Source organism: Oreochromis niloticus, linkage group LG8, assembly GCF_001858045.2.
Source record: "Oreochromis niloticus isolate F11D_XX linkage group LG8, O_niloticus_UMD_NMBU, whole genome shotgun sequence".
Classification (NCBI taxonomy): domain Eukaryota; kingdom Metazoa; phylum Chordata; class Actinopteri; order Cichliformes; family Cichlidae; genus Oreochromis; species Oreochromis niloticus.
This window is the reverse complement of record NC_031973.2, coordinates 26,396,527-26,422,389: the sequence shown is the minus strand read 5'-3', so window position 1 is coordinate 26,422,389 and position 25,863 is coordinate 26,396,527. Positions and strand designations below refer to the sequence as shown.

Below are 25,863 nucleotides of genomic sequence, written 5' to 3'. Positions count from 1 at the left end.
ATCTACCTCACAATCACTGTGATATTCTATTTACAGACTGAGGATTTACTTACTGTAAAAGATGTCGTAATGTCACATCACTAAGCTAATTTAACTCACATCTTACAATGACAAAAAGTCGCGTCTACCACTCTGAGCAGGATTAACATAATAGTGAGCACTGTGGCCTCTTTCTTTCTCCGCTCATTTACAGCAGCTCTTTATTCCCCACCTATCAATTTTTCTGTTATTTTATCAGGGCAGATTTATTTGATCTGAATTACTAATGATGACGTCAACAGAAATAATAATTTTATGATTTTTCTTTTTTCAAGACTGCATGAAACATGGCTGTTCCACATTGAGCTGAACAGTCAGACCCAAAGAAATATTACCACAAGTGTGTTTTTTGGCTAAAGTGGTGAAACAGCGTTGTTGTTTCCACCTTTAGCTAGAACAGTTTTCTTGCATATTTTGCAAAGTTCCATCCTTTTGTTGGAGGTTGTTCAATTATCTCCCTTTTGAGATGGTTAATGTTCATCAGGGAATTTAGCAATATGGCATAAAAATGTAATGTAATTTGGCATGCCTCACACTTTTCTTCATGCTTCTATTTCTTGAGGATGATTTCTTGACAGCCATCCTTCTACTCAGAGCATTTCTGATGAGGCTTTGGGAACCTCAGAGATATGGCTGAGGTAAGTGTTTTGCTAATAGGTCTTTGAAAATCATCTTGTTGTCGGAAAAATAATAAAATGTTATTCCAGTCAAACTGTGTTATTTGGCATTTGTTGTAGATTCGATTAAAGAAATGGGAACACCTCATTTGTTTGTGTGATACTGTTAGTGACAAAGTGCCTAAAGACATAATTTAAAATTGGTTCTTTGCTAAGGTGTCTGTTATGTGTAGATGCAACACTGATTCATCATTGAAGTCTGGTGCCTTTTTTATGCTTAAATGAATAACAGGTCAGTGTTAAGTGGCTTATCAAATGATAAAAAACACCAAACAAACACTATAAATGTTCAGGTACAAGAACTGAACTGAAAATTGAAAGACACTTTGGCTTTCTGGAAGCAAAATATAAAGAAATGTGGGTGGACTCAAGACTTTTGCACAGTACTATATCAAAATCTAAATATAATACAATGGTTAACATTAATAGAGGTAATGTGGTATGACATGGTTAAGATTATCTGTCAGCTGCATGTCCAGTATGGGACCAAAAGAGCCACAGTCATTTGCCACACAGTGCTATTAACCACTCAGCTTTAATACTGTCGACCCCAAAAACAAGATTATGAGTCTATAAATGAGCATATTTGCTCTTTAAAACAGTAAGGCTAAAATAGTGTCATCTAATAATACATCTAATACATCTGATTCTGATAAATCCTCTCTAGAGTCTGTGAGGTAGGAGATGGTATGCTCTGATTTTCAGTTCATAAATAAAATACACACTATTCAAAATACTTTCCTGCCACAAAGTATTTGTCACAACATTTATCATGCATGTAGTGTTGTGTGTTTGCAATAAAATAACTCTAAACTCGGGTACGTTGCAAAGTAGTTTCTGAACAGCAGCCTGCTTAAAGATGCTCTCAGTTAGATTTTTGACCCAGAAATTCTTTCACTATTTTCTAATGTCTCAAAGAGTAAAAGACTATAATGACCTGGCCAAGCATAACTGGCAGACTGATCAAAATATTTGAATAAAGTCACACCTGCTGCAAACAGGATGGGACAGCCACTATATGTCAGCAAACATGGGCTTCAAGACAATCCAGAGCACGTCCTAAGCCTGCATCACTGTATACTGTGATATCATGCCGTTACTTCCTTCTCCACATATTGTAAGCTTAGAACTACTCATCTAAAAGCATTTTAATCTGTGACAGTGATAGAGTAATAATGCTGTTAGGTTTTCACTCAGCTCAGAGACACAGCCTCAGCAAATGTCACACAAACTCTATGAACAAGATTAGGTAATTCTTCGGGAAAAACATCCTTTCCATCCAGACAATTTTGAGACACATAACTGCATAGTTAGAAACGCACTCTTGATATGTCTGTGCCCTTGGGATTGCCTTCTTTATTTATCCACTTGCCAACCCAGGGAGGCTTGAGCTGTTAGCGAGACAGAAGTGGAGGATGATGTGGGTGGTGGCGGTGGCGCATGCTTGTAATAATGACAGAATAAGCAATGCTTTGGAATCTGTCCCTCTCTAGGGGGAACAAAGCGGCTACACGATGGTGAAATTATCTTCAGCTAAACGCCGGCTTTTCTGCTCGTGTCTGTGATTTATAACGACATCCAACACCTCCCATTGTATTCAAGTTCATCTGAAAATGTCAGTATAGAAAATTGTCTGGGAAGAGGCTTCATCCTAAAGCCGGATGTTTATCCAAGTATGAGGGGTTTCTTATTTAGGAATAGTAAATTAGAGTGTGAGGCGGCAAGTTATTGCTCTATTAAGAGTGGATGGAGATAAAATACAGATGCAGTTGTGTGGGAAAGATTAATGGAAAAGTTCCCCCCTGAAGAGAGCCCCTGAGAGCAACTTGATAATAACAAGTAAAATTCAAAATAGCAAAAAACACAGCTTTCACTCCTGTGCATGTCTAACCGTCAGATTGCTTCACCTTAAGCTGTCGGCGAACCCGATTGATGAAGAACTTCCAGCAGTTTTCCTTTGTATCCATCAATCCAGAGCCACGGACCTCTGGCCGCACGCTGCCAATGATGTTCTCCACCTCGTCATCTGGGAACAGGTCAGGAATCTCTCCTGAAAATGAATAAAATAATTCACACTGCTACGGGGAGACCACCAAGTGTGCAGACAGCAGTGATTGTGTGTATATGTTTTTTAGGTTTTTTAAAATTTCTGTCAGCGAGCTAAACTTATCCAAGAACTCTCAAGAAGTTTCTTATCTTATTAGGATCTGAGCTGACACTGAGCAACGGCACTCTTATATCGAATCAGGGCCTGTTAATAGAGGTGGTGGCAGCAGGAGTTCAAACGGAGGACTTATGCTAATGCAGAGCGCTGGTTTAAGTCAGCCTCACAGAAGCAAAGATGAGCAAAGGAAGGGATGCATTTAGCAACACATGCAGGAATTTTAAGTTCCTTAAATGCTTTTGCTCATTTTACTTGTTTTTATTTGACAACAAGAACCAGGTAACAACATTGCATTATAAGCATCAAATGTGTTATTAAGGCATTGCATTTCACTACCCAGGTCCAAATACAGCCAGTCATATTCTGAAAGGTTAGCCAAAACATGACTAGGGTTCGTTCCCTTCAGGTGGAAGAACTCCCTAAAAAATGACTCTGCTGGACGAGTCCTAGAGTAAACTTTGCTTTTGATTTTTGAACGTTGTGTTGTCGAATGTTCTTGCTACACAATGGAATGGCTTAAATGTGGAGCTAAATAATAAATGTCAGCCACTTTCGCTATGTAAGCTGCAGAAGTGATTACAGAGATAATGGTGAATTATCTCCGTTCCTATTCCTGCTGGTTTGAAGAGATCATTATGAAGTAACCTGCTGAGAGCAGATGAAAGGGAGGGACTGCGACAACCTGCAACATGGAGGACATGTTTCTGACAGAGTAGCGCTCTGCATTGAAAAATCTGCAATCATGTTTTCCGGCAGCTGATGACTTCATCGTATGATGCACTTCCATTATTATAGCTTTTACATTTGAAAACTTAAATATGCTTTCCCACATTCCTTTAATTATTCCAAGTTCACACGGACACTGTATGAGTATTTAATGCCAATGAGAAGTGGAGGTAAGGGACCTGATGGGAGGGTTGGGTGGTTCAGTTGATGAGAGATTTCCTGCCTATGTGCGCATACTGAGAACATACTTGACCTCCAAAACTGAAATATTCAACTGGATCAGAGTTTTACTTCAAATACTGTAAATGACTACTACATTCCTGGGATGCATATTCGATGCAGCATTGGCAAGTGAAAAACCATCACTTCACTGCCCCACAAATTTTACTTTATTGCATCTGGATGTATCCCTTCTCCTCCCTATAACAGGTGGGCCAGTCTGAACGAAACTTGAACATCATCACACAACAGCAATTATTAACATCTGTATGTTTTTAAAAAGCATTTCATATAAATGCCAATTCTTTGGATTTCCGTATATATTATATTAATTTCATCATCCTCCCTGCAAATGCAGTGTCATGTTCTCCTTGGATTAAAGCCACATTCATTTTATTTTAGACAGCTTTGATGAAATTAGTAAAAAGTATGTAGTATGTGTGTCATAGTATGTACCTCTAATGCCTTCAATAAGCTCACAGTTGGCTGTAGCTAACTAGATAGAGGAGGCTAAACATAAGGTTGGTGGCTCAATCCCTGGCTACTCCAGGCTGTGTGCCAAAATATGTGAATATCATCTGAGCATGCTGAACTGCAAGTTACTCTGGAGTGTTAGAAAGAAAGCACTTGGATGTAGCAAAAGGTGGTTGTATTAATGAATGAATGACGCATCAAGTAAAGCGCTATATAAGAATCATTTAAGCTAAACCAGCTACTAAGAGTATACTGGAGTAAAATCATGTAATTCCAGCTTATGTTTGCTCATATTTGCAGTCATAAACATAAGAAAACCAAACAAAGCGTTTCATGATAAACATGTAATGGTGTTGCCGGGTTTGGTCGTTCGCACTACTGTCCATGCACATCTCACAAGCTGCTCTTTTATTCATTTATATTATTGACAGTAAATAAATATATTTTGAAATATTGTGTCAGTAACGCACATATGACAGCACCCCGGGTAACTGTGTAGTTGTTCTTTTTGTTCTTTTCTTTTCAGGCAGGCAGCAGTGTTTCACTAAATAATGCATCGACATCTGTTGGCACATGCCTCATATCCTAAATATCCTACTATTTAAAGTGATACGGTACACTCACAAAACTATTGCAAGCCAACATTAGCACAGATTGCTTTGAAGTAATTTCTATTAACAGTAATTTCCATTCATTAGATTATTAAAATGCCCTGTATAAATGTAGCTGTGAGTCTGAGCCTCCTCTGCAATTTTTCACAATAATGTGTTGGTAGCACATGAGTAATGGTGCCGAAAATGGCACCACAGTGATGTGTTGCTGTTGTGAAATGAAAGCATTTCTCTCTTGCTAAACATGCAGTAATTAGCAAAACCTGCTGTTACCCGATGCCAGCAGATCGTTGACCAGAACGAGGAACTTCTCATCTGCCACTTGGGCATCAGTCATTAGGAACACAGTGCCAATATTCTTTACACCAGCTTTCACGTAGAGGGACGCCAGGTCACTCTGGATGACAGGGAGAGTGAGAGGGTTGGAGTGGGAAAAGTGGCACCCATAATGAGATTGGGAGATTTGTTATTTTGCAGCAATACATGCCCGAGTGCTTTAAGTTTATGTTTGGCAAAAGTGTATGCACATAATAAACTTTGTTAGATTTTAAATGAAACATGCTTTTACAGGATGATACGTTTGTCAAGTGCTCCTCTTCAAACCTTTAGGTCAGTGATACCATAGCCTTTCCTCAAGGTGATCTGGAAGACCTCCAGATTGGAGATGAAAGCAGCCAGCCGGGTCAGACTCTGCTTGCCGCTGCCGCCCACTCCGACCAGCAGCACATTACCCCGTGGAGACTCCAGGATTCGGTTTATCTGGCAGCTTCATGTGGAGGAGCAGACAGCCAGGGGTGGGAGAGGTGTGGGGGAGGAATGAATGAAAGGGTGAGACAAGAGAGCCAGATAAAAATGTCTGACTCATACAACAAATAGCAAAAGACAAAAAGGTTTGTCTCCTGCTCTCTCTGTTCTAATACTAACTGTCACCACCGTCTACTCCAGACTGTTCCACTGACACGTACAGCAATGAAATATATCAAACATTACACTCAGCGGCACTGTGCCCCGGAGAATCTTTATGATTTTAGTAACACAAGACGGGTGTTGCTGTTGTCGATGAAATTAGTTCATTATCGCTTTTGTTGCTCCGTTTGTGCCAAAAGACATTCACTTCAGCTGGCCTGGTAAATGTAATCTCTGACAGTTCAGTTGCTTCCTTTTCTTACACTTCTAATTATGATTCAGAAACTTTTAGAGCTTACACATCCACATTAGCAAGTCATAGATACATCTTCTGCTTCTATGCTTTCACTTCTAAGTTGTTTAATGTAAATTAAACTCAACTGACACATCGACTAAGATTTATTACACTTCAAACTGCATCTACATCACCATGTCAATTGCCACTTTAGCCATTTGCATCTTTTACATTACAGTTAAGTGCTTTAAGCTCTTCCCTGTAAATGTCGACTTAGTTGCTGAGAGTGCTTCGAATCACAGTGTAACAGCTTTTGAAAGCTTTAGATTCAATTTTAACTGTCGTTGTGTAAAGCTCCCAACTTCTTGAACTGTGTTCGTCAACAGTACGGCTTCGTTTTGCAGCTGCTGTCAGTTCTAAAACTTCACCCATTTTCACTTAAATCTCTTCAAATGCTTTTATCTTTTTCCATTTAAACGCTTTCCGTGTCAGTACTGGGCCGGACATGATGATACTTTAGCTTTTCACATCTCACTTTTTCTATCTACAATAAATGCTTTCACTTAATCTGACACCTGAGAAGGACTCAGTTCTCTGATGCTGTAAACTCACTTAAGTGAGTTTAGATATTTTAAAATTCAAGTGAACTGAAATCTCTCCAATTAACAGCTCAGTTGCTTTTTTCTCTTTCACTTTAATTGCTTTCACTGCTTTGGCAGTTGTTTCCACGGTTCACAAATCAAGTGACACTTTTCATATTCAGGTAAAAGTTTGACTACTTGCAGCTGCTAACTCAGCTGTTTTCAGTGATAGTACACAAACTGCTGACTCTACTTCCTGCAGGGCTTAACTTGAAAATTTTCATGCTTTGAGCAGCCATACTTCAACTCATCCACTTTTAGCTTCCACCTAAGATCCAATCAGTGCTTCAAAGCTTCAAACCTAATGTGAATGCGTCCGGCTTACAGTTGCAGTGAATATCACAGTTAGAGATAAACTATTTACAGTAGCTAAAGCAATAAATGTAAGAAAGCATACTTTTTTCTTTTCATTGGTTAACTTATCTATAAAATGATGAGAAACAGTTTCTGTATCTGTCTGACAGATAATCTTACGCCATGCTAACATTTCAGGAAATAAATTTATCCTGGCTGATAACAGGTGTCAAACATTAGATAGATAAAAGAGCTGACCTTTACAGAACAAGAACTTTGTGGTGGCATTATGACATCACTTTGAAAAAGTGCACTGAGAACTCTGAGTCTTTTACTTGCACACATTTTCTAATCAGTCATCGCCTCCTTTACTAAAAACTTGTCCACATTAGTTTTTAAGAATGTTATCTTAAAGCCATTGAATATTGCCCAAGTATTGTTGTTCTTATATGTTGTTAATTATCCCACAAAAATACCAAAACCAATAAGATGTAGTTCTGCTATTTTCCTTACTACGAACCCATTGATCACTAATTATTACATTGTATACTGAATGTTAATCCATCTGCCTAGACTGGAAAGAACTTTGGGTCATCAGCTGTTAGTTTAGATGTGCCGTATAAATACAAGTCTCATAATTACACATTTTAGAAGACTTTAAGACGGGAAACTAGCAAAATAAAAAACAAAAAATAGGCTACAGAGGCCGGGGTGACAGGCAGACTTTTTTTAAACGTTTAAATTTTTTTAAATTAAAATCTCTTTGGCATTTATTTCATCGGTTCATCTACTCGGTGAAGTGGCTGCTGCTACTTCTCTAAATTCTTTTAGTCTTAAAGACTTCTTAGTTAAAGAAACTCCCCACAGAGGACCAGCTCAGGAAGCTGCATTCTGGGGAAGAGAAAAGCAGCACATCCCGTTCTAATCAGTCTAATTCTACCCCTGGAGACCTGAAGCTTCAATCAGTTTAGGTTTGTTTTCTTAACAAAGTGTTTAAATAAGGCATTTTTATTCAGTTTGAGATTTTAAACCAGATATAGAAGAAATATTAGCTACAATGTAACCAATCTGGATGTTATTTCTAGGAATAGAAAACGCTGATCAGACGTTCTGGACAACCGGAACTGTGTGGCACAGAGGACTGGTGTATTTGGCTTTTTGTAGAATTTGTTGACTGTTTGTTAAAATCAACTTTAATGATGACTGATTTTTTTTTCTGAATGTTGCAACCAAAAATACTTTTAGACTGAGCATCCAGTCTGGATTAAATTGTCATGATATATGCTATTTTTTAATTTTTCACAGAGTCACTTGTCTCTATGTTTGACAGTCTATGAAATGGAACTGGTAATCCTAAAATACCTTGGAAGCCAGCTGACTGTCTTGACAGACAATAAAGAAACAGATAAAACATTTTTTAACTCTATCTGTACTCCTCCTCCTCCCCGGGGTTTCAAACTTCCACTCACATGTGAGCCATGGCATCCTCAAACAGCACAAGGTTTAGGGTGGCGTTGACCTCATTGTAGCTATCCAGCACCTCCAGCAGGGTTTTACTTAGGCTGCTCCAGGACTCTACAGCCATGTATCTGGCCTCCCCCAGACCATGGGTGAAGTGGCAGTACAGGTTCATCTCTCTGGTCTGGTCCAGAGTCTCCTCCATGTCCTCAGGAGGCACACACGCAAACACACACACACACATTTCAGTGATAAACATACATACAGACCCACACACTACCCCTGTCAGCATAACATTAGTGTTAAGCCTAAACAGTCTGGACAGGGACACAGCTGAATATCACAGCTGCGCAGAGGGTGACCCAGTTCATTTTCACTCTGGCAAGTGTTAGGCCCCAAACATTTGACTGGAGAGAATCTGTGTGTCTCTTCAGGACGCTGGTTTCCTCTGAAAACAAATAGCTGCAGTAGATGTGATGAATTAGACTATTTTTCTTCTTTTTTTGCAAGTTCACATATTTATTATGTTCAGGTGTCGTATATAAAGAGACTATAAAAGTCTCTAAACATTGTCTTGTTTGCATGTAAAAATATAGCAGTAAAACATGCTGCATATTGCTCTGTGGCACAGGGGCAAAATGTCATAAGTTTACCTTAGTTGCCAGCTGTGAGTACTATACATGAGCAGGGTTATTCTCTCCCTTCTCCTTCTGTGTGTGTATGTACACATACACTTGTCAGGTTCTTCATTGTGGGATGACTAGTGTGCATGTGATAGAGCTAGGGAGCGCAGTGAGGGAGCAGTGGACAGAAAACCATTAAAATGTTTTCCAATTTGCCAGGCTGACAGCGCGGACCCTGACAGCCGGACCCCCATACCACACTGATTAATATTCTCCCCCAACATTCCTCTTTCTCCTCTCCTCGCTGTGTTGGCCAATGATGTCCAGGTCCAGACACAGAGCAGGCAGCCTAATGATCCCGCCCTTCCCTCCCTCCCCATCCTCCAGCCTCCCGCTCTTGTCTTCCTTCGCTGAACTTTGTAAAACTCTCACCTCATAGAACTTCTTTACTGTGTCTGCCTGCAGCCTATCAAAAAGCTGGAAGTCCTGCTCCTCCACCAGCTTGTCTCTGTAGACCCGGTTGGACTCATGCAGGTAGATTTTCAGCAGGTCTAGGGGGGCTTTCAGACACTCACCAGTACAGAAGAGAATGCCCTGAGCAGGGAAAGGAGGGAGGAAGGTTTCGAGTTTCATTCCATTTATTCCACAACTAGGAGGGAAACACAGCACACTCACTGCAGGTAAATCAATGGATATTGAGTGGACAAGCTGTTAGGAGGTGTGTCAGATAAAACTAAGAAATATGGGATCACTTTTCTTTCAGCGTATAGTCTCAAAAGTATTGCTGCGTGCAGAGAAGAATGACCAAAAAAAATAAAAAAAATAAGGCACTGACTGAACATGTCATTCCCACAGAGGTTTTAAACAAAAATCTTATGCTCTAACCTATATTTTAATTGGATATCAGTCATTTATTATAAGTTTAATTCACTTTTTCAGATATGTGCTGGTTAACATAGAATTTCAGATTTCATACATGACCTCCAAGGTATGACAGCAAAGAAGAATTTAATACAAGCCACACTGCAATCCAGCTCCACTCCAGCTCCTATTTAATGCAATACTGACCTGATCAGTGTTACGTCTGTTCTTATTGATGCCTGCTCTGGAATGCACTGGAGGTCTTGCTTCTACTGTCTGCACTGCTGGGTTTCTAAGAAAACACGTCTCAAGGAGAGGGAGTCGTGCTCAACAGAGCTAGAAACTAACTGCATATGGAAATTTTAGTCCTTTTTGACCATAATGGTACTAACTGAGCTATAATTACTGCCTTGCTGCAATTTACATATTTTACCTGTGCAGACAAATATGCACATTGAAGACTTTGCAGGAAGTGTTAAGAGTCTTAAAAGTAAAACTTTCAACACTTGTTTAGAGTAGATCAACTGAATATTTAATCCACTGCAGACAAGAAAAAGTAAGGTTAAAATCAAAGAACCCCGACCTCAAAACTTGGGGGCATCAGTCTGATTCATCTCCTGTGGACTGTGAATATTTTGAGGAAAACCTGTGCCAATTCAGCATGTGAATACAAAGCTATTTGATAAATGAAAATTTTGACATGCCGATGAGTCAAGTAGTCAAGACTTCAAATAATGACATATGAATGAAATGTTAGCCTAAAACTGAGCAATCAGATTGGTCTAAATGCTGATTCAGGCAGCTTTTTTCTATTCTTGGCTCTTTCTGATATCACAGAGTAGAAATCCATGCTATGATTATCTGGAGCATACAGAAGTCCTTTTCAAGTCTGTGTTTGTATTTATGAGGGCAGCCAATCACAAGGAAGTTAGCTTAGAGAGGTGGAAGTGTCATGGTCCTGGGTCGAGCGACCCAGTGTTTGAGTTTATGTATCTTTTGTATTCTTTTGTGCCTTAGCTTAGTTCACCTTGTTTATTTCTAGATTGCAATTTAGTCTTGTTCCCTTATGTCATCTCCCCCTGCACTCAGTCTCCCTGGTTCTGTGTCTACGTGTCATGTTTCATGTCTATGCAGTTATGTTAAGTTCATGCCATGTTTCATTTCCATGTCTATGTCTGCGTGTTTCCTGTTTTATTTTGGAAGAGTCTGGTGTTCTTTGTTCATTGTAGTTAGTGTTACTCTCCCCTGTATTGTCATTATGTTCCATTCTAGTCAGCTGTGTTCTCATGTGTCTCCACTTCCCCTGATCGCCTCATGTGTGTATTTAGTCCCCAGTCTTGCTGTGCTCAGTGTCGCGTCGTCTGTGTTCTCACCTCCATGTTTTCACGGTCAGTCTTTGCAGTGATCATCCTAGTCTCTGAGTCTTCTTAGTTTGTTACAGTATTAGTTTTCCCAGTTTAGTTATAGTCTAGTTTAGTCACTCTATCCCTGCTTTGTTTTGTACACTTTGTCTTCTTCAGCCATAATAAAGGCTCGCTTTCTGTTAAGTTCACTCCCGTCTACTAACTTGTGTACGCACCTGGGTCCATCACACACACCACCACACGGCCTGTCTCCGCAGACCGTGACAGGAAGAACACTTAAACTTCTTCTTTAAGAGGCGATGAACTCAGAAGCTACACCAAGGCAAGAAAATAAGGATTATTTTGAACTGTGAATCATGAAAAGCTACTCGAGGTCCAGGAATAAAAACATGGAGGAAATGGAAATGAGCAGAATTAGTCCCCATTAACAGTAAGCCGTGATGCATATCTGCTTTAAATTTTATGGCAATCGGAGACAACTAAAAATATAAACCCTATGGTGGTGTTTAAGGAAAAGTAAGAGCTTATTTCTGGCTATCATCAAGAATCATCTTTGTCTGAGTTTGGCCAGAAGCAGCAATTGCACTCAACAATATCTATAAAACAACTGAGCCAGCATGGCTGAACATCAATGTGTTTTTTTAATTTATTGTTTTTCTGGGTTTTTCTTTTTATCCCGTAAATTAAAACAAAAAAGTCACGACAATGAGCAGATGAGTGTTTAGTGGATGATTGATGATTAATGCATCTCTAGAGAAAGCCAGTATGATGCGACGGCTTTCCCACGGGGACACTGACGATGAAGCCAGGCGGATCTCGTCACAGTCTCAGTGCGTCACATAACAGGTGCCGTATAGGATGAGAACAGGCTGGAGAGGCGCCCAGGCACTGTTTGTTCCCCTCTGCACAGCGTTACCCAGGAGGCAGCGGCAGAGGCAAGCAGATGCTGTGTGTTTCCAGCCCCAGAACTTATTCTAATCAACAGAACCATCTCCGGGGGTAAAGCCAGCTGAGTCTGATCTGCCTCCATATCTGAGCTGGCTGAATGAGACAACTGGCTGCTAAATCCACTGTGTAATTGTGCAGATGGGAGGTGTGCTCTGGGTGTGGATGAGTGTTCTTAAGATGCAAACCGAGCCTGAGTAATGGACACCACTCTGGCTCTACCAAAGTTAAGACATTTTCCACGAGAATGTGTGAATGATGTCATATTTTTGACTTTTAATAGATCCAGCTCTTTCTACTTCATTTCTTTGTTTAATGGTGTCAATCATGACTCCCCGCATTCATTGTGTACAAGTGTGCTTGAGCAAAACAAAACACCATATGGCACCTAACTCTATATAACAGTAATAATCACAGCCTTAGCTGTTAGCAGTATCACTTGAACAAACTGAGAGTAGACAGAACTTTGTTTTTCTTCTATCCAGCTGACTTTGGCATACTATCTCATCCTCTGTGCCCCTGATCTTTCATTGCTTTGTTCAACTCAGAGGAGAGGGATTAGAGAGTTCTGGGTGTCGGCATGTATCTGTCTGTCGTTCTGTCTGCAGCGAGCTCGCTTTTCTCGTAGCCTGACAGCTGCTCCGAGCCCCAAACAATGCTTCCCCTGCTAACAAATGCACCCAGCTGACTATCTACAGAACATCATGCAGACATATTGTGTAGTCAGTACAGTTTGGCTTTGGTCTCTCTGCACCATCGTGTATTCTCTTTCTCTCCCTAGTCTCTGTCCTCCTCTTTCACTCCACATCCATCTTTCCCCCCGTCTCCTCCCTCGCCTCTTGAGCGTCGAGGAGCTCATTTAGGCTGACGTGGAGAAGACGAGCCCATGGATATGCCCGCTGGTCATGGCAGAGAACGAACGCTGGCAAACGGAGCTCTTTGACAATGCTCCCAGTCGGACGCCAAACTGTTTGTCTAGCCCTATTAGTGGAATTTGGCTACTGTACTTCACTTATAGTGCGTTTAATTTAACATCCACAGGGTGGAATGATCAAACTAAAGCCCAGGAAAAGTAAAGATTTATGGAGACAAAGTGTCTGCTCTCTGTCTACTCGCCAACTTTTTTAAGGACAGGGTACTTTAAAAAGTTGGCGAGTAAAGGAAGGTAAAGTTTAGAAAGTATTAGCTCCTGTTAACTATTCAGCAACCTCCACTAACCTTAGAACTTTGCAAGCAAACAGCAACAATCTTCTCAAGATGCAGCCTTGACTGTTTTGTGGACCCGCTCCTTTTGTCATTTTCAAAAACACCTTTATACAGACCACTGCAAGCTCCCACAGAGCTTCTAAGCTTGGCTTTCTGCCTCATTAGTGTTGATTATAATGAGACAGCTTCCTCTGGCTACATCTCCAAGTTTTGAAGAAAAGAGGAAAAAATCAATTACAAAAAAGTCCTCCAATTATCTCAGCTGAGGCAAACATCTGAAACATCAAGCTAGTAAATACTGACTGACAACTATTTAGGCCTCATGGCTGAAATGAGAGGAAGCGTTTGTACTGTCAAGCCAAATACTTTCCCACTTCTGAAGGTGCAAAGGCACAGAGGTATGGCTGGGAAAATACTGCCGAGGCAGAGCTGTGAGCTAAGAGGTTTCTCGCCTCTACCCACCTGTCCTCGGGTCTTTGCGGCGAGAACTGAGTAAAAAAAAAAAAAACTTCAAATAAGCTCCAGGAGTCCTTTTTCTGGCTTTCTTTACATTTCCTCTCAGGATGGGGAGAGGAGACAGCTTTGACATTGTTTCCTCTTTGTGGTTATTAGATGTCCGATCTCGCTGTGCAGACCAATTAAAAAAAAAACAAAGATTTTGATGAAAGAGGCAGAATGGCTTATTTAAACACTAGCTTCAAAGTGTTGTGTTGCAATTTAATTCCAACTTTTTGAAGGCAGTGATGTGTGTGATCTAGGACCTAGAAGGTAAGTCTTTAGGTGGTCAGGGCGAGTGCATTGGCACGGATGATAAGTAGGCTTTAATCTTAAAGTGCAGAAGGCTCAAACCTGCTACAAATATCTCAGCGTGCTTCATCTGACGATCTGGTCTAAAAGACTCTCTCCTTGTGACGGCTGAACACTGACATTGCACCCACATTATGCAGTGATTTGCCAGGTGTGGTGGGATGGTTTAAAAACTTTGTCTGGCTCCCTCTTTTCATTCTTTCCTTAAACTCAGTGAGGCCTAACACATTATCTGTTATAGAAAAGTACCCTAACCCTAACCCAGTGATGTAAGACTGTATGAATTTTGCCATCTAATACTGTCCTCTTCAGTGTTTGGCAATGCTAAAATATTTTGTAATGTGTACTGGTCTATTCAGTAAGTGTTGGTATTAGCAATGCCTGAAGGTCTAGCTATTCTAGCTTCTTGAGCTGCTGTTTCGAGCCCTCCTGTGTGCAGCACACAGCTGTCTTTCACATTCTTGCTTCTGGTGAGATGACCAAAGACACTCCCACCTCTCCACATCACAGTAGTGTCCACATTGGTTTTGCTGTTTTTTGATCGACACCAACTACAGCGTGGGTCATAAACAATAATAACTTTCCATCCACCCATGGATGAACAGCACATGCTGAAGCGTATCCCAGCTGTCATAGGGCAAAAGACAGGATACACCCTGGACACCCATCCATTCACATTCACCTACAGCTAATTTAGAATCACACATAACATGAAGGTTTTGTGAAAACCAGAATTCCTAAAGAAGACCCACACAAGCACACAGGAACTGCAAACTCAGCTGGTCATCAGGTTCAAACCTCGCTGTGAATCGACAATCATAACAACTCTACCTCCTTGATTCTTAAAGTAAAATCTTGATATTGTGACAAATATGCACAAATAACAATATTGCATATAACTGCGTTCCTTTTTGTATGCTTTTATACAGTTACACTTAGAGACTTTCCTGCTGCCTCCTTGCACTTACATTTTGTACTCAACGAATGTGAAGATGTCTACATTCTTCCGGGGCAGTGAAAGTTGTCAGTTGAGGTCCATCATGTACTCATTCTGAACCACACGACGTGCTTGGCAGACCACAGGCAGATGATTGCTGTCCTTTTAAGCTTTTGCTAATGGCCTTTTTGGATTCAGCTGCCGTTTTGATTTTGATTGCTGGCATTTTTGGGCAGTTTTTGCTTTTAACTGACCGGCCTTGTCTGTCATGTTTGTGAGTTTTGCTTGTCCAAACTCTGGACTGAACTTTCAGTCTATATGAAAAAAATCATAATTAGTGCAGCTAAAAAGAAGAATCTAAACTAGCGTAGTTTTATACCTACGTATTCTGCACGTAGTGCAAAACTCAGAGATTCCTCAGTTGGTCCTCTGTAAACTCCAAGCTAAAATTATGAAAAATCTAGTTCCTATAGCTCAGTGGCTTAAAGCATTAATTATACAACGGAGGGTGTTAAATGAGAGTCTGCCCTCCATGAAACCGTGGAGGATTCTGACAGAAATATTGCCCCAAAAGCTTCTCCCCTGACAGCTACAGCGCTCTGATATTATATTCATTTAAATACATTAAATCATCACTAACACCCGTGGAAGTGCAAATCCATTCTATTTTCTGTTACACTTATTTCAGACTTATTTCTGGCTTTCAGACTCAGCTCTTAAATCAATAATCATTTAGATGAGAAATTAGTGATAGAAGCCTGGCTCTACCCGCATGGGAAGCAGAGCCGTAAAAACAGAAAGGAGCAAGTTAAAAGGAGTGATGTGGAAAAAAGCTCCTAACTTTATAGAGGTAACTTCTTGCCTTTCGTTGTGAGAAGTTTAGCCTGAGGTCATACCTCTCAAATAATTTCTGCATGGATAAATCCTTCTGGTGTATGTGCTCTGTATGCATCACCTGGAAAATGTTGGAGAGGTCTCGCAAGTTAAAGATGTAGTGGAACTTGACTGCGGTGGGGAGGAAGGTGGAGGAGACGCGCTGGTGCAAGGCCAGGGCTAACTGCACAAGGGTGGAGCAGCTCTTCTGCAGGGCAGCAGTGAAACCCTCTCCTCTCAGGTGCTGAGACAGAATGGAGATGTAGATGGTGCTCAGGGCCTCGGCTCCAGGAAACGACAGGGCAAAAACTGAGAAGTGGCGCTATAGAGGGTGGCAGAGCATAAAGGAGGCAAGAGTAAACATGTGTTTGTCCCTTATTATGCAGTCAGTTTGCTTCTAGAATGAAACCAAGGGTCACCTTGTGGGTGTTTGCAGCATTAGGTGAAGAAAGGCTGTCAATCAGTCAAGAATGACTTTAGAATTTAAATATGACAGGGTGAATGTCTGGGTGAACAAAGTGTGTGACTTCAGGTCAGTCAGAGTTGGTGTCTATAAACAAAAGTCATTTTTTAATCTAACTGCAGAGGACAAGGTCAGAAATAATCTGCATTTAGCAAAGTTTCCACCCAAAGTACCAAGACTTTCATTTATTAAACAAAAAGGTCCCTCATACTGTTGGTTGTCTGCTGCACCACAATAAGATAAAGAAAATTAAGTGCTATGAGAAATGATCTTCACTCAAATTTTAATATTAGACAAAGATAAACCAAATTAATACAAAATGCAGTTGGTAAATAATGATTTCATCTATAAGGAGGGAAAACAAGCTTTCCATACCTGCCAGACCCTGTGTTAACAAGTAATCAAAGTCCAGACTTAAATCTGATAGAGATATGTTGTCATGACCTGAAACATGCCCTTCATGCTCAAAAATCCTCCAGTGTGGTTGAAATAAGACAATTCTGCAAAGAAGAGTGGGCCAAAGTTCCCCCACAGCAATGTGAAAGACTCATTGCCAGTTATCACAAATGCTTGATTGCAATTCGCTGCCAAGGGTGACACAACCAGTAATTAGGTTTATAGGACAATTACATTTTCCCATAGGGCCTGCTAGGTTTGTAAAGCTTTTTTCCCACTTAATAAATTGAAATATTCCCTGGAGCAGCAAGTGTATGTCACTCCACAGTTAAAAAACAGTCCCTAAAAACATTAGTATTTACACCTGCTCTCTCATTCCACAAAGTTCATTTTTAAAAAGCATCAGAGACAGACAGAGTGCTTTACTCTCCTACCTATCATGTCTGCAGCACTGATAGTACAACTGCTGGAAATCTCTCCTGCTGACTCACCTCCTCCTGCCCCTGATAAAGTATACTAAATACCTTCAGATCGTTGATCTCTCGCTTCTTTAACGCTGTAGCGCTGTACCAAAGTTTGCCCCCCAACCTCTTCATTGCAGGCATGTCTCACTAACTTTTCTACAAGCTGTTTCAGTGTAATGACAAGAGGCACTCTGACCTACCGTCATCTGTTCTTTTTCTACCAGAGGAAGCAATCGCAACAGTATCAAAAAGAATCCAGTCCAACAATCTTCCCTACCGCTGAGCATGACACTCTGGAACGGAATGTTCCGTGAGAACTTTTTGTTGTTCATGCTAAACTCCTTTTAAATTGGAGTGTGCAGCATTGTTCTCTTATCTAAGCCCTGCAGCTGCTGATCTACTCCTTCAGATGTTAGATGTGATGCTAGCTACAAAATCATTCACTGACAATATGGCACCATCCCTGCTTCTATGACTCTCAAACGACAACTAATTGATGTCAGTCTCACTCTGTGTTTTGATTATTTCATGTATTAAATTCTTTATCTTTGAGAAATGTTTGTTTTTACCACCTCTACTCTTTGCAGCTTTATTGTTACACCTGTCTATCCTCTCATTCTCACATATGTATTCTGCCTTGATTCGACTGACTTTCATTGCTCTTCTCACCAAAGCATGCCTCCACCTTCATCAACACTCTGAAAGCAAACATTATATCACCTGGACCAGCCACCTTTCCTTTCTCCTTCCCTAACCCTAACCCTTCACAGCTGCCCTCAATTCTTGCTTACTAATCCTCTGCACATTTTCTTTATTCAGCTCCATTCATTCATATGTACATTTCCATCTGTACCCTTAATCTTCCTGGCCAGCTGCATATCTTTTCCAGCTCAATCTCTCTGCCTTACCAATTGTTACAGGTCCTTTTCTCTTTCCTTATGTCCAGCCTCACATACAACTCATCATAATCCTTTTACCACCTCTCTCTTTGCCGTACACCAAGCCTCCCAGTAGGCCTGTCTACTTTCTTCATCTCTCTACTTGTTCCACTTTTTATTTGCCAACATCTTCTTTTAAATAATCCTTTGCTTCCTCATTCCACCAATTCCATTCCAAGTCTCCTGTCCTATTTTCTCTGTGCAGAAAATACACTAAACACCTTCTTGGCAGGTTCCCTCACCACTTCAGCTGTACTTTCACAGTCTTCTGATAACTCTTACCTACCACCCAGAGCCTGTCTCAGCTCCTCCCTGAACTCTGCACAATATTAGTAACAGTAAAGCAAGTAGAATAAAATTTTATTTTTATGGCACCTTTCGAGACAAAGCTCATAAAGTGCTTCACAACAGAGCCAGAGCATTAAAATTACATAAATTAATATTTATTTTTCAACTACCACCATTTAATCATTGCGTCTACCTTCCCTCGCTTCCTCTTCTTGATTTCCAAAGCCAACATCCGAGGTTGCCTAGCTACACTCTCCTCTGACACTACCTTGCAGTCTCCTATCTCTTTTACACTGCACCTTCTGCATAGGATGTAGTTTACCTCCCTCCACTCTTATAAGTTATCCTGTTTTCCACACTCTTCCTGAAATGTGTGTTCAACACAGCCATTTCCATCCTTTTAGCAAAATCCACTGCAATCTGCCTGTTCACATTCCTCTCCTTAACCGACCCAACAGCTCCACGTCATCTTTGTTCACTTCATGTCCACTGAAGTCTGGTCCAGTCACCACTCTCAGTCCACTGGTGATACTCTCTACCACTTCATTCAACTTACTCCAGGAGTCCTCTCTTAACTGACATCTAACTTGTGGGGCATACCCAGCGACAACATTCACCATTCAATTTCCAGCTTCTAACTTCTGATCCTGTTTGGCACTCTTTACCTTTACAACACTATTCACATACTCTTCCTTCAAGATTCCTACTCATCTTCCTATCTACACCATAGCAGAACAGTTTGAATCTACCACCAACGCTCTTGGCCTTGCTTCCCTTCCCAACAATACATCTACCGTCATTCCACTCTGGCTGCAACCTCCTTCTTAACCTTTCATCTCTGTTATTTTCTAGTGGATGGTTCCCCATTTTCACATATGGTCTCAGATTAGGCATGACAGTGCAGAGTCAAACAGCTTTCCCTGGGACATAACATAGAGGACTGGGTCCTCCCACAGTTTTACTGCCCTTTTGACATTGCTTTCACTGAGACTGTAAGTGAAACAACTAGATTCATACAGCAGAGACAGATAGACATCTGTGAACACGGAAAACAACTCTTCAAAGCATCAAACACGTTAGTTTTTCTAATGGTTGTTGGTATAAAACATTTCTATCATGATTGTTCGTGCATGCTTTACGTAAATGTTATAAATGCCTCTTTGCCTCTTGGACTAGTGTTGAAGTAAATAGACCTAGGCACTTTGCAGTCGTCGAGTTGATCACAAATGCTGATAGAAAGTATTCTATAGTCAAACAATGAACCCAAGCACACCAGCAAATTAACAAAAGGGAGGCCGAAAAAGAAGCAAGGTGTTGCAGTGGCCCAGTCAAAGCCCACACCCTAATCCATGTGGAATGAGTCGGTGGGACCTCAATAAACGAAAATTTCCCCATAATGATGTCATTAATAAAGTTATACAGAACATTATTACTGCACCTAAGCTACTGAATCATGGGGTGTACATTTATTGACTTTAGATTGAAACCAATATATTTTAAAAACTAGCAGCTTGATGTGAAGATGAGTCTACACCACAACCCAGCTGTGATGTTGCTCTGCTACATTTGTTGGAGACAGGGCTGGATAAACCCGACATCACAGCAAAGCGTGTAATAGACACGCTGGCTGGATATACTGTAAATAATGGAATTGGAGCTGCTCTGCTGGAAAAACTATGTGATGATATGGTGTTTAAAATTACCCACATCTTTTTTCTGTATTGTATATTAAAAATACCAAACAATGTGCCTACACCTCTGTTATATCTGTGAATCAGTACTGACTGATAATATCACAGTACAATGTGCTCATCATGCTGCACACTGGCTTGTTACGTTTCTAACAATATATATATGCAGAAGTTGTTTGCAACTTCTTTAACTCTGACCCTGCACTCTTCTGCATTGTAACCCCTCTGTAAGGCAGAAAGCCACATGAATGTATATTGTGGTATTTTCTTTTTTTCTTTTCTACTTTCTTACATTAGATTAGTTGTGTGTGTGATAACGCAAAGCCACACAAATGAGCAAGAATAAATGCGGCACCACCCTCAGGCAAACCAGTCTAATTTTCTAAATGCTGAATTATAATGTTGAGAAATGGTGGAGTTAACGCTTCCTGAAAGTTTTGTCAAAATCTAATCAACTCTGCATGAATGAACAGACAAATTAACAAAGAGAAAAACAAACAATTGGGAAATTCGTAAGGAAGAAATAAATGACTGTGAAACAGCATATTTAGATTAAGCTTAGTCCTAGACTAAAAGTAAAGGTCAGTGAAAATGGTCTAGGACTGGGCTAAGTTCACATCTGCTTAACTTGCTGATAATGGTACTGAATTTAAACTCAGAGAAGCAAATTTAAAGAAAAACTGATAACGTGTGAGATGTAGTGCACGTGTAACCCCAGCAGTGAGTTGCATAACCAGTGGAACACAGCGTGCTGGGAGGCCGAGTGTGTGTGTGTGTGTGTGTGTGTGTGTGTGTGTGTACCTGCAACCGTGGATTAATGGTGAAGCTGCCAGCTGTGGGGTTCATGCAGGACACGTATTGAACGTTGTGTATTTCCTTCAGAAGCAGCTTATTACGCTCATACCTGGGAGTCCACACACACATGCAGAAAAAAATCACTCTTTAACAGTCTTGCATGCAGAAAAATACTCATGCCCCCTGTCTCTAATACACACACACACACACACACACACACACACACACACTTTTGCAGATATGGACGCCTCAGCTCCCACTTAAGCTGGCGTGGCACAGCAGCATCCTCCTTCCTCTAAATTTCATACCTGAAATCCTCCTAGCATATCTCTAATGGGCTGACCGTGTCTAAGCCAGTTAGCCTGTGTCTGACGCAGTGGAACCATGTTCAGAATGGCTTCACTGTGTCAGAGAGATGAGCAACAAAATCCTTTTAAGGCGAATCACACAAGCCTGCTCCCACATTTGACTTTTGACACTCATAAAAGTTGTAGCATATTGATACTAAGGCAGGGATTTCTGTGAATACTAAAATGAGGGGGTTTTCAGAGGAAAGCTGCGAATTATTAACATTTCACAGCTATCAGCTGCTGGCACTCAATTATCTGAATGATCCTTTTATCTGTTAATACAGGGAGAAATTGTCAAAAATGTCCATCATTTGAGCAATTAAAGCGGTGCTGATATAGCGTTTTCTGAAAATCACCTCTGACAGCACAACCTATAAGTATAATGTTCCTCCTTCGAACAGCACGTGTATATTCTCTCCCATACATGTGTGTATACTGCACAGCTACATGATAAATGACAGCGCCTTACCAGTGGTTGTAGTCCATGTGTTGGCGTATTAGTGTGTGAGGCTGAACCGTGCCATATGCATCCACCTCAGGCATGTTCATGTCGTCTATGAAGTAGATCAGTCTTCTGCTGCCTGGGGGTCCGTAGTTGCGCCCTGCCTTCTTCTCAAGGGGTTTTTCTAACACAGCTGTGCGGGAGATGAATGAAAGAGCAGACAGCAGAAAGAGGAAAATCAGCACGGAGGAAACTGTAACTGAAAAACAGCATTTATGGAGTAGCTTCGAATCTGGGAGTTGGGGTCATTTTGACTTTAGAAGAACACACAAGGCAGTGATAACTAATATGTAAGAAAAATGATTCCACTATACAAAATATAATTTTCTATTATTCTCTTTTTGCCCTTGGAGTATTTTTAACTTTTTAGGTCTCAGTGTCACTTACATTAAAAAAATGAGAAAAACAGAAAAATATTAATTGACATTTCAAGTGAGCTGCAACATGCAAAGAGCAGTTAAACATTTCTGTGTGTTAAGCACTGACAAGCAAAAAACACAGGGACACAGGGTACAGGTACTGAAGCAGTCTGAGGTGTCCCAATATGGAAAATAAAGATTCGGACCAGCAGCATTGCCCATGCTACATTTGCATGGATGTACGTATGTATTTCTTTTGATAAACTGTATATTCAACCTTCGAAGGCCTAAGTTGTCATGACGACCCTGACGCTAACTCTGAGGCAATTGTCTCTGATGACTTAGACTTCACAGGGTTAACCAGCAGCTAAAGACAAACGCAGATTTGTTATTTATATTTGCAGTAATTTACATTTGGCTGAACAGCTCTGTTCTGGGACTCTGTGTCCTTACAGAGACCCCAACACAGAAAAGACCAAGCATCCTGACAAAAGATCATATACATATCCTTTAACATAAAAATATTCTACTTATTTTTTTTACAATATTTATGTAAAACAAAATGTAAAATTATGTAAAATAACTTTTATATTAATGTTGATGTTTTCAAATTTTCTGAATAACCTTACAGAAACACAGCTATGGCTATATACATCATGCCATCATGATTTCAGGTGTCTCTCTGTAAGGATCACTGTGAATTGGTCAGCATAGAAGAAATACTGGTGACTTCCAGTGCTACCCCTCGGTCTCCAAGTAAACACATTTATGGTATAAAATGGTAAATGGCCTGTATTTGTATAGCGCTTTACTTAGTCCCTAAGGACCCCAAAGCCCCATTCTCAAGTTATCACATTCACAAAACTTGACCTCTGACCTTGACCTTGAGGTCGAAGCCACTAAGATTCAAATTCATCGCAGATTTTTAGTAGATATACAATGGTATCAAAGTCACAAAGTGCCTGCATAGCCGGCTTGGTGAAAACAATACTCTATAAGTCTTTTATAGATGAGGGGTAAAAAAAACCTCCATCAGTACTATGATCTCATGATGCAGTATAGCACAATTATTAAATCAATTACAGTCCTTCAGATGCATAGCTTAAACAGAGAGGTGTGCCATTTGCCATTTTAAATCGTTCCTACCTTGAAGCATAGCAGATGTGGTATAATAGTTAAAAGGGACATTTTTGATCATATATTTCTCTGCGTCCAGTGATCCCAGTTTTTCCCCAACCAGAACAGACTTCCCGGTGCCAGCATTTCCAACCAGCATGACAGGCCTTCGGTATTCCAGCAGACGGTCCACGAAGTAACGCAATCGAATGGTCTCTGTAGTGTGGACCAGGCATGCCTGCAACATGGGAATCATTCACAAATATTTGATACACATCGTCTGATGGGGACACTACAGAGTGAAAGACTGTTCAGTGCCGTTATTATACCTCATACATTCCTTGTTATTATATGCCATTTTGTTTCCTCGTATTCCTAATTGTCTAAATTGTGTAATATTATAAAACCGCTCCTTTGTCCTTTGTCTGTTTGTTACCTGATTTGCATTGTGAGTGCCAGCCTATGTACAAGATCAGATTGTATTCAAGAGTTGGATTATTAACTTTTACTCTGCCTCTATCCTGTTTTTCACTCGCTGGGCCCACGTCCTTATTTTAGGTTTGACAGCGTTTTAGTAGATAAAGGTGAATGGCTTGGACATGAATTTAGTTGCGGTTTGGGGAAGGCCTCGAAGGCAGCGGCTCCCGGGCCTGGCAGATCCCCATAGAAGTAAAGAAGTTAAAGAATTGAAAAGGGTAGGGAGGGTGGGGCACGTAAATGAGAATGAACAGCTTGTAGAACTGGGGGAACCTATATAGATGAGAACTGGAAGGAGCGTGTTTGGAGGTGTGGTCCCGCTCCTGAAATTCTGATACTTTATCTCCAATTGAGTTCCCATCCTGCTGCTATGCACAACAGGAACGACACAATAAAGACTTTGAATTATCTTAACTCTCTAGTGTAGCTACATTAAATTCTAGGTGTATTACTATGATCACTTTTTCTCATGTGGACATGTCTTTAAAACATTAGCTGTGGTTAACATAAAGACAAGCGCCTGTCTATTTACACATCTAGAGCATTTGGAGTTAGTTTCAGCCTCCTGCAGAATGTAATCCTAATTCTGTGACAGTTTTCACAAACCATGATGAACATGCCTTGGTGTTAACCTTGCTCAGAGTTGTCCAATGTGTCAAATTTGTCGGCTGACATTGTGGTAGTCTATCGGAGACTTTAAAACACTAAATATTCTATTAGAACTTCTAAAGAAATTATATTTTCAAACCCTTTTGGAGCAAGTTTAACAGTAGTTTTTATTAAAAGGGACACGTTTTTGATCATACAAATTAATGTTAGTTTAAATGTTTAAAAATAACTGCCAAAATTAATGCCTTGAGGTTTTTCAAGATGGCTACTGATTGGCTGGTTGGAACATTTAGTCACATAAATAGCACATAAAACCTAAGAAAGCAAAGAATGAAAGAAAACACACAAAAAAAGCATCTAATCTAAAACCTTTGTTGTACCTGAAGTGGTGTGTCTGCATCCATCTCAAACTTGGGCACCATCTTGGACCAGGGTTCAAACTTCTTACTCTTGGGGTCGATGTAGTAATCAAACACGGTGCCCTGGGTAGGGAACTTGATGGTTTTGAACTCGGTCACCCACCACTTGCTGAACTCCACTCTGTAGTCGACCAGCTGTGCTCACACAGAGCACACATGCAGAGACACAGAGGGTAGGCGAGCAGTCAATACTCTAAAATGACTTCCCCTCTGCTTCTTTTCTGTACAGTAGCTATGGATCTATGTGTTTGATTTATACTGGTGCGAATGCAAACCAGAGGACAAATAAATGGCAGCAATATAGTGATCCAGCTACAGCAGATGAAGGGTGGAAAATAAGAGATGGCAGGCGTATCTATGCATCTCTGCGAGTCAGACGGTGAAGTAGCCTCATCACCTGCTGGCTGGCAGCGCCTTGCCTTCCTCTCTGCCTCCCCACTCTTTCCTACCTGTCTTCTCTATTCACTACCAACTCTCCAGTCAATAAAACCACTTAGCATTTAAATGCATCTGTGATGGGAAAATAAAGTGGAGTACATTTGTACCAAGGGGAAAGCAGTTTTATCCCATAACTTAGATGGACGCGCTTACTGTACGGCACTAACTGGATTGCTTAGCAACTGCTCGCCATGGCTCTCCTGCTGATTTAAATTCAGCCAGTCTGTGTGTTGTTCAGGGGGAATGGAGTCCACTTCATTTTCAGATGAAGATCTCTCCCTTTTAAAACCCCTGCCATTTCTTCAACTGAAAATAACATTGAAATGACTTTTCACGAATAGAGACACAGAGTTGAGTTGCATAAGAGCCATGACGGCTGGAATAATACCAAGAAATACCAAGTGCAAGAAACTCATTCAGGAAGGGGATATGGGAGAAAAAAAAACATTTGGCTGTTTCAGTTATTTCCCATTCTTTTCCTTTTTTATGCAACCACTT

The 25,863-nt window shown here is 40.6% G+C and overlaps 1 protein-coding gene across 6 annotated transcripts in view; it reads right to left on the bottom strand.

The window, feature by feature from the left end:
• Window positions 1–25,863, bottom strand: part of dnah9 (dynein, axonemal, heavy chain 9) — a 159,191-nt gene that overhangs the window by 69,908 nt on the left and 63,420 nt on the right. For 5 of the 6 annotated variants that reach the window (XM_025909795.1, XM_019362100.2, XM_019362101.2 and 2 more), the window contains 10 exons: window positions 24,889–25,062; window positions 23,453–23,660; window positions 21,915–22,080; window positions 21,102–21,204; window positions 16,143–16,382; window positions 9,500–9,661; window positions 8,456–8,652; window positions 5,514–5,676; window positions 5,184–5,307; window positions 2,624–2,766 (listed from right to left, as the gene is read on the bottom strand). In XM_025909795.1, coding sequence (XP_025765580.1) covers window positions 2,624–2,766; window positions 5,184–5,307; window positions 5,514–5,676; window positions 8,456–8,652; window positions 9,500–9,661; window positions 16,143–16,382; window positions 21,102–21,204; window positions 21,915–22,080; window positions 23,453–23,660; window positions 24,889–25,062 — 1,680 coding nt within the window. Of the gene's footprint in view, window positions 1–2,623; window positions 2,767–5,183; window positions 5,308–5,513; window positions 5,677–8,455; window positions 8,653–9,499; window positions 9,662–16,142; window positions 16,383–17,443; window positions 17,583–21,101; window positions 21,205–21,914; window positions 22,081–23,452; window positions 23,661–24,888; window positions 25,063–25,863 lie in introns of those variants that run through there. The other variant, XM_005447918.4, reaches the window with a different exon arrangement.